Genomic DNA, 13,364 nt, shown 5'->3' with positions numbered 1-13,364 from the left:
AATAATTTGCTAGTGTAAATGTGCAATCTGGAAACTGAGGGGAAACTTTGTATCCAATATTGAACTCGAAAGTATGTTGAAGCCTCTCCCAACTCCACCAAGGTTCCGGCTATGGTGTTTGCTTGGTGTTCAACGATTTGTACAACATTTCTGTGTCTGGCAGAGAATTGGGTTATTTTTGGTGAAACAAGAAAGTGTTTTGCAGTCCCGAGCTTGGATGTCCCACATCGACCAGAGGAAAGACGCGAGGCGACCAAGCGTGTTATATATTAGGCCATCAAATTCAATTGGAAATCACGGAGCCACGCGGTGAGTACAGAGCGAACTATTCTTTCGCCTTTTACTAAAGAATACCGTGTGCTCGCCGCTTTTAGTGGCATACGCTTATTTTTGGAGGACTCTCCTTTTGAGGGAGAGTCCTAACAATTCTAGTACCCGAAGTTTCTCATAATTTTTGACTTTTGTTGAGTGTCATGATTGGTTGACTGTGTCAAAGTTTGACTTTCCCTTAACGATGATGATCGAAAGCTGAAAAAAAGTGGGGGATTTCCTTCCGTTTTCCAGCCACTAAATTGTCTAATTATTATGCTACACTTACGATGAGAGAAGCCTTTTTAAACCTTGGAGCATTTTCAGCAGAGTTAGCAAACTCTGGTTACCCATTTTGGCATCTCCAGCAGAGTTACCCATTTTGGCGAGAAAAACGGAAAATTCCAACTCCAGCCTACTTCCTTGTCTCTATTTTGGAAAACTTAATTTTTGGCTTGGTACATCTAGAAAGGAGAGAAATTGAGCCTCACCAAACTGGAAGCTGAGAGAGAGAGAGAGAGAGGTCAGTGGGGATGATTTTAAAATTTTAATTAATTTTAAAATAATAAAATATTTGAAATTAACTAAAATAGAGAACATTATTGGAGGATCACCTTTTTAGTAGTTTGCTATAATGGCTTTTTAGCTAGAATTTGGTTAAAATTTGGACTTTGCTAGAGATGTTCTTAGTAGTTGGAAAGTATTTGCAAAGATGGGACATAGAAGAAACCAAAAATAAATAGAGTTGAGAAGTGTAGTGAGGGCATGTTGGTTAAGTTTGCCTATGAAACATATTCCAAAAAGGATTATCCAACGCACAAAAAGGAAAATTCATGAAAAATTGCAGAAGAAATGTGATGTATTAGAGCATCTTGTACTCCCTACTTGACTTTGATGGCTCTTTACATTTGGATTAGAGAGAAATTAAGAGTTCTCAATTTCCTCTTCCAGCTAAACTTTAGACTCCTGTAGATGCTCGTAGCAGGTCAAGTGGATAATTTTAGACTTCTAAAATCATTTTAAGCATTTTGAACTGGTTGGAGGGTGCGCCAGGCCAATGCAGTAGTGCAACGCAAAGGCGACGCGCGAGGACCCCAATAGCAAGCTACTGTCATGGCCCCTCCCCTTAAAGAAATTAATTTAATATCGTGTGGGCCAATGGCCCACGTATCAGATATTAAACTGATAAGAACAGATACTACACTTGATCTTAGCCAAAAGGCCGAGAAAGGTATGATTTGTTCGGCAACTCGTTTTCGTTTTTATAAGGCATGGCAAGCTTCCCTGTTTTGTAATGCTAGCGATGTGGGACAAAAATACGCAAGATATGATGGATTCTCTTTTCCCTGCGATCATTATTGGCATTCATTCACCCTCTCGTTCCATCAATTTCAAAAGTTTCTGATCTCTCCAGTGAGTTGTCAGCATAATTATCAAATTAGGTGATCCATCAATTTTAAATCCATGGCTTCTTTTGTTATATGAGACTGTTGTTAATCAAGATTATATATTCTGCCCATTAATCTACTAAATCAATGACGTTGATTGATGGTTATTGCCTAACGAGAGTATAATTGTCCCCTTCTTCATGCTATAACCTCTCAATACTGAAATTAAAAGTAGGAGAAATGGCAATATAATAGATAAAATGATGAGCTTAATCATACACACGGCTGAACAGTGCTAACAAAACTTTTTCTTTTTTTTTCTTTTTCTTTCCTTTGGTCCTTCTCATTTGAGGAATTTTTGGTATTGTTAGTATATACAAGCGTATGTCAACAACCAGCATGCTCAAAATAGGCCACGCTGGGAGATTATAACAAAATACAAATACTCCTTGGAGGCAAAAGTAACGAAAGATCCGCCATTGAGAGGTCATCTAAGCTGCGAGATCGAAGAAGAAAAAATTGAAAATACAGCAGGTAGGTGTGTTGGGCATGCCTTCTAGAAGTCCTTGATTGTAACTATGGTAGTATGGATGAGGCAAACAATGATATGATATTAATTTGGGAGTTAGGGAGTCGGTAGCCTTAGCTTGGTTTCAGGGTGGGGGATTTGGTTAGAAAAGGGTTCCGTAGTTACCAGTTGTAGCTCAACCCAGCTTTCTTTCTTTTGGTGTTAATACTCAATACCCCCACTATTTCATCAAATACAACTGGTGAATAAGCTCATTTCTTTCCTTTACGAGCAAGAAATCGTTCCCTAGCTGCTTGTATTTTACTTTCGTGATCATCAGGAACTGCTGCAACAACGTTCTCTGTCTTTGGCACATCAGACATATTTTCCACTGTGTGCTCTTCAATACGACCAATCCCGCCACTGCATATAAGGAAAAAGGTTAAAGCTCAGGAATGCAACTTTGAATTAGCAACAAAATCATGTTCTACTCATAATTGTGTTCCACGAAAACTGGCTTACCTTAGCTTGTTGATATTTATTTTATTGACTTTGTCCAAAATGGGTGTGACCCAAGCAATATTTACGGCACATACAGTACGCAAGTATGGGCGGGAAGTTGCAATGAGTTCTTGGTACACAACATAGTCTGGCAATTTCCCTTCATCATCGGGTTTTAGCACACTGGATGGATGCACCTAAAATAAGAGATAATTCAAATGTAAGTGCTAGTTCTAGACTTAGGGTCCAAAATTCACTGAAAGCTTTGACTAAATGCCGTAAGATGCGCCTATCCACAATAGCTTTCCTACTCGAGGTTCATACCTGTACTACTTGGGGCTTAAAACCTAAGGTTCGATACCCATTGTGATATACCATTCTCTCAGCGAGCTGATTTGCATATCCCACACACAAGGCCCTCCTCAAGTTGTGATAATCTTGTTGGCTTTCTTTCCATCTTCTGCTTGTCTGTACATCTAATGGTCCTGTTTTCCAGATATGCAATGTCTTATCAATAGAGAGAAGGCAAACAACATCACGAGCATAGCAAGAAGAATGTTCAGGTGGTAGGTAAACAGTAACAATAAATACCACAGATCGCTGCAAGACAAAAACCTCTAGACTATAAATAAAGAATGGCAGTTGATATATTTTACTTATTTTTTTAATCTCATTTCATTTTGTTCCATAAATCAATGTATTTTGGAAATGTTACTGTATTTAGCACTCTTCAGTTAGCAAATCTATTATAACTACAAGCTCCATATGATCAAATTACAAGAAAATGTTTCATTAATGTGATCAATGATCGTAAGCTCCTCAATAATGTAGCTTACTAACCTTTTGCTATTTTCTGCATGATTTGAGATAGCTGTCTCCTGACATCCTTCACAAACTTCATCCCTCTCACCTACAGCCAATGAGTTCCAGAAACATAATGTGCATATATTAGAAATTAGAATCATACTGTATATGACATTAATATGATGCATCAGAATTTTGATGAGATTCCCTCATAGTGAGAAACCAAAGTAAATTCTAAAAAATTAAAGATTGTAAAGGGGTACCTGCAACTGATAATCCTTGCACCAATCAATGTCATAGTTAGTTTGATGCCAACACTCATAGATTTGTAGCAACTGGATATGATCACCCCAGCCAGAACCACCAGGAAGGTCCAAATAATCATGTTTCCTCTTCTTCTCAGTATTCTTGCTGCAAATGGAGTCATGCACAACTACAATTATCTCAAATGAAATATTCATACTTCAAGGGACACACGGAAAGTGAAGAGGCGTACAAATATCTTCTAAAGTACAGACTTCATAGGTATGCAAATCTTTAACTATCTACCGGAACGTATGTGTGCATGTGTGCGCATTTAGTTTCACTTATTTTGAGATATGCAAGTATCTTCAAACTAATAACACAATGCATGCTATTAACAAACTTCCACAACATACATAGGGGCACCATCTTCTAAGAGAATTTTAATGAGTTTACCTTCGACTAGGAAGCAAAGTGGTTTCTGCGGATAACATAGCAGCAACAGTCAAAGCCTGGGATAAGCAACCATGCTCATTTGCCTCCATTAAGGTCCTTGACAATGAAGGTTCTAGTGGAAGCTCTGCATAAAATCAAGAAAATGCTCTGCTGACTCATCAAATATCCAAGAAGGAATATGCTCAGTGTGAACACAAACACTCATATCAATAGGTAATAAATTCTAACACTAGTAACAGATATTATACGGAAGAAAGCGCATGCATGAATGCGATGCAAGAATTTTATGAAAACATGGATGACACTTTTATTACAATTCAACTAAGGATATGGATGATGTATAATATGTTCACCACTATAAAATGATATTTTGTTGTCCAAAATGGTAGAACTGTGCAATGAGACCAAATTTATCAAAACTACTAAAACTTGTGCAGGCTTCAAAATAATGGCAACACATAGTGAAAATATTATAACTCTTCAAAAATGGGATGTAAATCTAGTACCAGCCATCGTTTTTCCAATTCTTGTGATCAATCCGTTTTCATCAATAGCATCGATAAGATACAATTGCTTCAAAGCATCTTGTAAAGACTCAGCTGCGGCAAAAGCAATTGGATGTAAACAATTATATGCAAGCAATGTATGCCTGAAGAGGGAAGAAACACACCGGAAAAAAAACTGTCTTACGGGAAGGAGAATCAAGAAAATCAAATTTGAGAATATCAATATCAGGGAGGTCCAAAGATTTCAAATAAAGAACACTTCCAGCAAGCGAAGAGCGTTGTATTTCAGGAATTGTTACATCCAGGAACTCATCCTCATAAACCGCGGAAGGGTATAATCGATAGCACTTCCCAGGACGTGTTCTTCCTGCTCGTCCAGCACGTTGATGTGCTTGTACCCTGCAATCATATGAATCCAAAATTTATTAGAACGATAAGCAGAATCAATCATGCTTTTAAAGATAAACATTCAAGGTTATAAACCTATAAACATGAAATCCTCCTTTTATTGGAATTGCAGTTTAGGCCCCTTGGCCCATGCTTTTTAAATGATAACTATACATTTGTTTCTAGATCGAAATGCCACTATAAGAAGTTGATAATGCTGATTGCTTGCATAGTTGGTTCAGAGTTGCAGTGTTAAAAGCTATTATGGAACACATAAACAAGGAAGGGAAAAGGCCTAGTGAACTTCCGTTTCAAATCTTTTCACATAGGAATGAAATGGATCAAGATTCAAATTACTGCTCATATGTGTTAGAAACCTTATAGCAAACTAATAATTGGTAGAGTATAAGATGTGTGAATAAGGAAGTTAAGAGATTATCCTTCGGAAAAACCAGGCAACACATCCACCGTAATTGCACAAAAATAACCCAAGAACGAAAAAAAAAAAAAGTAATGAATTCAAGTGCAAAGACAGAAATAGTAACAAGCTATATGATAAAAATGGAACTACCAACTCCTTACTTGCTAATTTGAACAACATCGAGAGAATACATGCCAGTTGACGGGTTGTACTGCCTTTGCTTCACATAACCAGAATCAATAACATACCTGTGATTCACACATAATTTCTAAGTATGAGGAAACAGAAAACTGTTTAACGTCATTCAATTATGGCACAACCAGAATAACTGAGAGTAAATCAAACTCCATATATAGGAGGAAGAGTGAACAAACAATGTGGCAAAAATGTTTTCTTGAATTTGACTGATATCATTGCTTCCACAGAATCATTAAGTAAATTTCATCCAAGCAAAGCCCCCATTTTATATGAAGCAATATAAATAAATAAAATAAAAAAGCAGAATGAATGTGATAGATAGATAGGCATTAGTTTCTTCTCTTACACAACACCATCAACAGTCAAAGAAGTTTCAGCAATGTTTGTGGCAACAATAAATCTCCTACAATTTGGAGGTCGAGGTCCAAAAACACGTACCTGTATATAAAAGATGAAGCATCAACCAACAAAGTATTATGAGTATAAACCATCCAAAAGTAGAACACAAATACAAAAGTCTACTTGCCTGCATTTCAGGCTGCAAAGAACCATGAAGAGGAAGTATGATGGCATCCATGCAAGACCCTTCTTCCAGGCTTCGAACTCTATCTTCTAACTTAGATACCAACTTATCTATATCATCCTATGCAGAATTACACTTTCTTGGTCAATAGAAGCATTGTGTGGAAAACCAATGTAATCAACAGTATTAATCCAAAGTAGTCACAGACTCACATGTACATAGGATGTCATAAAAGGAAAATACAGTAAGAATACAGCATCTCACCTGCCCAGTCATGAATATTAAGACATCACCTTCCCCTTCCTTCATATGTATATCTGTAAAAAGAGAAACTGGTTAGTTCAACCTCTTACCAACAGAAGAAGAAGAATTTGGAAACTGTTATATACTAAACTGGAAGAAAAACGTCAACTTAAAACAACAGAGGGAAGATACCACATTAATTATATAAAGATATATACAATGATGAGGTAACGAGTAAACTAAAAAGCCACATCATACCGAGAGCTGTTGCTAAAGATGACTCAAGATAGCTGATAGGTCGCTCATGACTGTACACTATTTCGACTGGAAATAACTTCCCTGGGACTCTCACTACAGGGCATTCTGAAAAGAATTGTGATACTTTTTCACCATCAAGAGTTGCTGAAGTGATCAGAACCTTGAAATTTGAGGCACGCCTTTTAACCAAGCGTTTCATCAGTCCCAGCAAAATGTCCCTGGTTCACAAAATGCACATTTAAATAAACAAAGACTAGAAATTCTAACACAAAACAACAATTAGTAAACCACAAAGAAAATACGGAGAGAGAGAGCAATGGTACGTGTTCAGGCTCCTTTCATGAGCTTCATCAAGTATTACTACAGAGTACTGATCGAGCTCTGGATTGGAAAGACTTTCACGAAGAAGAACTCCATCAGTGAGGTACTTGATACGCGTCCTCTCTGACGTTCTATCTTCAAATCTGATGGCGTATCCAACTTCATCCCCAAGCCGAACACCAAGCTCCTGTGAAACTCGTCTGTGTACAATTTCAACAAATTTATAATAAACAACTCATTCGAATAGTGTAAAACGCAAGATCAATTCAGAAGCCAATGAGCCAAACAATGGCGGCTTTACATTATACCTGGCGACGGAGACAGCGGCGACTCGGCGAGGCTGAGTGACGCCGACGATTCCAGACTTGGTGTAGCCTCTTCTGTGAAGTATTTGCGAGAGTTGCGTGCTCTTTCCTGAACCGGTCTCTCCAATAATCACTACGACCGTGTTTTCTTCTACTGCTTTCATGATTGTCTCTTCGAATTGGAGGATTGGTAGGTCCGCCATTGATGGAATAGCCAAGCTTCAAAATTGAAGAGTGACAGGAAAGAAGAATAGGGTTTTTGAGAATTATTTGCAAGAAAATTGAAATCAGGGTTTTAGAAAAATCAATTGTTTTTTTTTTTTGAAAATTAGCGATAGAAAAATCAATTGTTTTTCAACGGTTTTTTGAGGGAACACCAAACGACACCGTCTCAAATAGTTGTTTGTTAGTTGTTTGTTTAATTGCATCCTAATTATTATCTACAACTGTTTGTAATTGTGAATTACTAACATTAATTACCCAACAATTTCAATGGAAGAGATTTCCAGAAGCTTTTAGAAAATATTGGTCTCCAAAAAAAGTTTGAGTTTCCAAATGTGAATTATTTCAGTTGACCATGACAACATTCCCGTCCGTTTGCACTTGAGTTGGATCTCCCTCCCCGCACATTAGAGTAATTAGAATATCACTTTGTAAAAATAAAATAAAAAGTCTGAGTTTGATTATCAAAAGCTTTCCCAACATTTTTTCTTTGGTCAAATTTAAATTAGTAAACTACTTATTTGACTGAGTTTAAGACCTTTTGTGGAAAAGTTATTACTTAATTACAAAGATTTCATATTCAGAGGGGCTGTTTAATTTCTACTTGTGGAAGTGAGTGATCTACAACGCATAAGGATAAGAAATACAACAAACAAGTACAATGAGATGAACAAAAGCATAAAAAAACTGCTTCAATTGAACAAGACTCTCCCATGCACAGCTTCATTCATTCATTCTTGCCAGTTTCCAAAAACAGCTTTCATTGTCACAAGCTTGATCCCTCTCACCCACAACTGAGCCATTTCAATCCCATTTTCACACACAAAATGCAGCTCCTTGTTCTTTGTGGTCACCACATGGAAGAGTCCAGGCTCATCAGTATCGAATTTCCTCCTACGATTCCATCGAAACGAATCACTAGCCCCAACCTCGGCCTTCTTGCAAATCACCTTTCTCTTACTTGACTTCCCCCACTGCAAAATCCCAACACCCCCCACCATTTTCAAGACTTTTCTATGGGGAGCTCCTTTCCCGCACTTTGTGTGCTTCTTTACATGAGTTCCACCCAACACAAGTTTTCTTGCAAGCTCATCCAATATCACATTCTCTGCATCCTTCCCAGTTCCACTTTTCCTTGCAAGCAAAAGTGCCGTCTCATGTCTTGCATTCACAATGTCACATCTAGCCTCGAAAGAAATCAAAAGCCCGCAGACCATAGCATGGCCTCCTCTTGCTGCTAACATCAATGGAGTATATCCATCAGCATCAGGAGCATTAATATCTAGCCCTCTGCTTATCAATGTATGAACAAAATCAAAGTCTCCATGCTGTGCTGCCTGGTGTAGAGTGTAAAACGCAACCGGACTATCAAATTTCTTTTGAGGTGCATGTTTAACCATTAATTTTTCAAATTCTGCACCGTTTTGATTTATTTCTAATAGTTCCTTTATGTTCTGACCATGTTTGTTCTCTAGGTTCATGTCAGCCCCAGCATGGATAAGCAATTTCAAAGCTTCCAGGTAACCACCTGCTGCAGCTATCATGACAGCTGAGTTTCCATTTTCATCTTGCTCATCGAGATCAACGTCTGCTCCCTCAATTAGTTTCTTCAAAGCCTCAACATCATTTGCTCGAGTCACAAACATTAGAGGAGAGAATATTGATGTATTGCTTGATTGAACATCCTTCCCAGATTGAATCACGTCTAAAACTGCTTGTCGGAAGCCAAGAGCCCACCTAGCTGACTCTGCAATTGAGCTTGCACCATGACCAGAAGAATTGATCAGGCCAAAATCAGCACCATCTGCAGCCAAAATTTTGAGGCATTCCTGATGCTTATATCTAGCACAGATCATTAGTGCAGTTTCTCCCGATCCTGTTTGAGAGTTTACATCACAGCCATCATTAATCAGTCGTTGCAGAACTGCAGGTAATCCAAGCCGTGAAGCCAAGTGAATGGGGCGGTCAGTTTTTGAAGTTGTCGTCTTAATCGGAACTTCCACATCCGCGCCACAATTCAAAAGCACATCTACTGCTCTTTCATTGTTACATAAGATGGCATGGTGAATGAGAGTCCTCCCAAAGTGAGGAATGTTAGGGGAGAGGTGTTGCAAGAGCAAGCGCAAGATAGCACCACTGGCTTCAAAGTACTCCACAGCACACCAGGTCACACTGTATGCCTCAGCTAGTCCTGCACCCACCCGAAATTCTTCCCCGGTACTTACATCCCAGGACCAGCCCCCCAGACTAACTTTTATATCTGTTCTGACTCCAGCCTGCTATTTTGTTGCAAAACATACATAACATTAGATATAAATGCATGAACAACCTCTGCTCCACCTTACAATTTGCTTCATAGTAAAAGGTGTGCATAGTATACCAAGAGAAGGGTCAGTGCTAACCTGCAACAAGAGTCTGACAACAGAAATCTGCCGGCTAACAACGGCAGCAACAAGCGCATTACAGTGAACATTGGTGTACAGAGATGGCCTACAAGATTGAAGCAGTGCTCGATCAGTTGCATCGGCATCCACCCCACACTGCCACCAATCAATAGCATCACTGTCATCAAACAAAATTATAGGTTCAACCAATCAAAGAACACACATTTTGGTGATGCTAAGTTGGTAACCTTGTAATTTAAGGGTCATGTTTTAGGCAATCTGTAGACTGCAATTAGCTTGTCATGTTAAAAAGTTACCTTGATGAGTGTGTCAACTACATGGACAAAGCCTCTGCAGCAAGCAGATACAAGAGCGTGTACTGCAGCTTGAGGGCGGATCAAATCGGATCCCATGAGCATCTCGGCAGGCCTAGCCCTGCCCAAGTAGCTTGCCTCCAACAAAGCCTCCTCACATGCCTGCTGAGATGCCCCGCCATTGATAAGCACCTCCAATATCTCCAAGTCGCCTTCTCTTACTGCTGCTGTTGTTGCATAGCCTCGAAACAGTTTCTGATTCACATTGGCTCCATAACCCTGTCACATGAAATGAGAAAAAAAAAACAAAACAAAACAAAAGACGTCGTATCCATTGCTGATTTGGCTAAAAAAAGAAAATGCAGGAGCAAATGATCAAAGATAAAGATGCAATTGAATTCATTGAAGCTCATAAATGCTCGATTTTCCTCAACCTCGCGTCAGTTACAGTATATACTATGATTTCAAAATAGCAAGACCAAAAATAATAAATAATAATAATAATCTGACACGTCAGCATGAATGTCTAAACAAAACAAGCACCATGATGCAATTTCACATCAATTTTCCCTCATTTTCCCAAGAAACAAACACAAAATATCAACAACAAAAAAAATTAAATATTCACAACGGTCTAAATGAAAATTAAAAAAAATGATATTGATGGCGTTACCAGGAGCTTCCTAACAAGCGTCAAATTTCCAGAATGAGCGGCGAGAAACAAAGCAGTGACCTGCGTCTTGAACTCCTCGTACTCGACACGAACCTCGTGCGCCGACTCGCCCTGCACCACAATCTCTGTCTTCTTGGACTTCAAGCACACTGTCCCGACGAAGTTGACGTCCACGAAAGGATCGCCCAAACACTCGCACGCCGACTTCAAATCGTTGTCGTGCGAAGCGTCCACCAGGCGCTGCGAAACCTCGGCCTCGTAGTCGACCGGAAACACGTGCGCTTTGCCAGAGAGGGGTACCGCGCTCGAGTTTCGAAACACCGTCATTGGCGAAACGTTTCGTCGAATGGAAACCTCTGAAAGAGCTTCGTGGTTGGCTGGCTGGCTTTTGTGATTGTGTGTTTGCAGAGATGGCTCTGTTTTGCTTGTTCAGTGTGTTGGGCTTTTGGCGTCAGGGAGAAGCTTGAGAGAGAAAGAGAGGGAAGACATTTGTTTGCTTGGGGGGATTGTGTAGAAATGTGAGTTGGTCAGAAATCAGATTGTTGTAAAAGTTTTTATTTTTTTATTTTTTACAATGGGTCCATTGTGGGCCCCACTAATTGTGTTAAGCTAGTATCAGGCCTACAAATCTTTCTAGTTTCTATCGTTTCGATTTGGGATTTGTCATTTTGTTTCTCTGGTTTTTTTTTTTTTTACACAATATTAGTGGCATAATTACTAGAATTTAATGGGTGAGATAATTTGTGTTTGTATTTAATCTGTTTTAGAAAAATATTATGCGTATTCCACATAATCAATGCATTTTATGAAAAGGAAAAGTCAAGCAGATTTAAATACGGTGTTATGTATAGAGGGAAAAATTAAGCAGAATATAGTAGAGAAAATCAAAACAAACTATCTGAATCTATTTTTTTTTTTTAAATCCTACAAAAACATGTTGGTATTTTTATTATTCTTATTTAAGGAAGATGAAAAAGTGATTAGTATAAAGCTTATGATTATATTTTGTTTTGTTGAAAGTTAGGTAAAATGAATATTATAAAAATAAATAATTGATGCTTGATCAAGAAAAGAGAGAGAAATTTGACAACCAAAAAAACAGAAAGAAAGAAGGAAAAAGTGTTCCTTACAAAGATGGAATTATAATCACCTAATCCGATTAAAATTTATGTTTATATCCAATGAACCAGATGATTAGATTTCATATATAAAAAAAACTGATGTTTTGTAGGCGTTACATATGCTCCAAAATCATTTCCATTTGAACTGACCTAAAATTTGGAAATGATTTATCCAGATTCAGCCGTCAAGCCAAATTCAAACCAACCAAAATTGTATTGCTTAATCGAAATGGTTTTGCAACTGGCTGAGCACAAAAAACATATAAAATTATTTTTCTGAATCATAAAAGCACTTATGAGAGAAGAGTTTCTTATCAAAGCAGTTCCACGCGAACTCTAAGAAAGTATTTTCTATCATAGTAATACTCTAAGTCACGCTCACGGATGTAGACTTTGATGTAAACTAAATTGAAGTGATTATCGATACAGCCAAAGGTTAGTTCTTATTTTTAACGACATAAGATTCCTTGGACTTTGCTTGTCCCACGTACACATAGCGTTCAACAACTTCAACTCATCTACTGCCGGATTTAGCCTGCATTTCATGTCTTCATTCTTGGAGTCACAATAACTCACCGTTATAACATTATTGTTAACATTTTTTTGATTATATGCAATTTGGAGGTTGGTTGCTTGTTTCGTTTGCGCAAGTCCCTATCTATCCCCCACACAAAGTCATAACATTGGTGGCCTGCCGCTTAACCCTAACTTCTTTATTGCGTTAAGTTTAATATAGAAACAAAGGATTGCTGCCTACTCTGATATGTACACTTAACTATGGAAAAGGGGTGTCTGCAACTCAGCATTTCCAACTTAACAAAAGACATGATAACTGGATGGGCTACATTGGGCAAGTTAGCATGTTGCCATGGCAGCAATATATAATTTTTTTTCTTTATTCCAAACAAAACTTAAACAAAAAAAAAAAACAAAAAACTTAAAGGTTCGTTTTGGTACTTTTAGAGTCAGAGTAAAATCAGGGAACCACATTTTTGTGTCATATTTCAATATAAGGTGATGCAACAAGTGATACGTTCAAACAACATTCAAAATAATTTCACATTTTAATTGACATGATATGTACACATCAACTTACAACCATATAGATGTTTGATTAAGTAGCATATGTGTATATTTTGACATGTACATCACCTTATCAAACTACATATCATAAAAAATGAAGGCTTTATTTAGGAAAATTTCGGGCAAAATAAAGCTCGTATGGAATATAGGTGTCAAATAAGCGGCGCAGGGTTGGCCTGACCCGTCTAGAGTCGGC

General features: G+C 38.1%; 2 protein-coding genes and 2 non-coding genes across 5 annotated transcripts; 1 reads left to right on the top strand and 3 right to left on the bottom strand.

Moving 5' to 3' along the window:
* The first annotated feature begins 300 nt into the window (after nucleotides 1-300).
* Nucleotides 301-418, top strand: LOC148297771 (U5 spliceosomal RNA). The gene has a single exon (XR_015833348.1). It is a non-coding gene; the product is annotated as a U5 spliceosomal RNA (small nuclear RNA).
* Nucleotides 419-1,348: 930 nt separating this feature from the next.
* LOC148297770 (U2 spliceosomal RNA) lies at nucleotides 1,349-1,544 on the bottom strand. Its single transcript, XR_015833360.1, has one exon. It is a non-coding gene; the product is annotated as a U2 spliceosomal RNA (small nuclear RNA).
* Nucleotides 1,545-1,983: 439 nt separating this feature from the next.
* On the bottom strand, nucleotides 1,984-7,669 carry LOC110753098 (RNA helicase family protein). Its single transcript, XM_021953907.2, has 15 exons — nucleotides 7,375-7,669; nucleotides 7,069-7,266; nucleotides 6,746-6,963; nucleotides 6,509-6,561; nucleotides 6,248-6,364; nucleotides 6,068-6,159; nucleotides 5,685-5,771; nucleotides 4,900-5,114; nucleotides 4,716-4,808; nucleotides 4,210-4,333; nucleotides 3,774-3,921; nucleotides 3,547-3,616; nucleotides 3,031-3,191; nucleotides 2,728-2,903; nucleotides 1,984-2,628 (listed from the first exon to the last, which is right to left on the bottom strand). The coding sequence occupies exons 1-15, from the start codon at nucleotides 7,572-7,574 to the stop codon at nucleotides 2,478-2,480; spliced, it is 2,103 nt and encodes a 700-aa protein (XP_021809599.1). The 5' UTR covers nucleotides 7,575-7,669; the 3' UTR covers nucleotides 1,984-2,477.
* Nucleotides 7,670-8,134: 465 nt separating this feature from the next.
* Nucleotides 8,135-11,469, bottom strand: LOC110753136 (uncharacterized). Of its 2 annotated transcripts, none has more exons than XM_088254671.1 (4): nucleotides 10,965-11,469; nucleotides 10,295-10,570; nucleotides 9,996-10,133; nucleotides 8,135-9,872 (listed from the first exon to the last, which is right to left on the bottom strand). In XM_088254671.1, the coding sequence occupies exons 1-4, from the start codon at nucleotides 11,289-11,291 to the stop codon at nucleotides 8,325-8,327; spliced, it is 2,289 nt and encodes a 762-aa protein (XP_088110797.1). In that variant the 5' UTR covers nucleotides 11,292-11,469; the 3' UTR covers nucleotides 8,135-8,324. The 2 variants fall into 2 exon arrangements, with proteins under 2 accessions (XP_088110797.1, XP_021809640.1); XM_021953948.2 differs by having other exon boundaries at nucleotides 8,135-9,869.
* Nucleotides 11,470-13,364: the final 1,895 nt, after the last annotated feature.

Source organism: Prunus avium, chromosome 1, assembly GCF_965620075.1.
Source record: "Prunus avium chromosome 1, drPruAviu1.hap1.1, whole genome shotgun sequence".
Lineage (NCBI taxonomy): Eukaryota > Viridiplantae > Streptophyta > Magnoliopsida > Rosales > Rosaceae > Prunus > Prunus avium.
This window is presented reverse-complemented; position numbering and strand designations above follow the sequence as displayed.

Coding starts and splice junctions, on each gene's coding strand:
- LOC110753136 (XM_088254671.1), bottom strand. CDS start 11,291: ATGACGGTGTTTCGAAACTCGAGCGCGGTACCCCTCTCTGGCAAAGCG. Junction 10,571..10,964: donor CGCTTGTTAGGAAGCTCCTG/GTAACGCCATCA, acceptor TTCATGTGACAG/GGTTATGGAGCCAATGTGAA. Junction 10,134..10,294: donor TAGTTGACACACTCATCAAG/GTAACTTTTTAA, acceptor GATTGGTGGCAG/TGTGGGGTGGATGCCGATGC.
- LOC110753098 (XM_021953907.2), bottom strand. CDS start 7,574: ATGGCGGACCTACCAATCCTCCAATTCGAAGAGACAATCATGAAAGCA. Junction 5,772..6,067: donor TTGACTGTTGATGGTGTTGT/GTAAGAGAAGAA, acceptor TGTGAATCACAG/GTATGTTATTGATTCTGGTT. Junction 3,922..4,209: donor ACTTTGCTTCCTAGTCGAAG/GTAAACTCATTA, acceptor CTCCATTTGCAG/CAAGAATACTGAGAAGAAGA.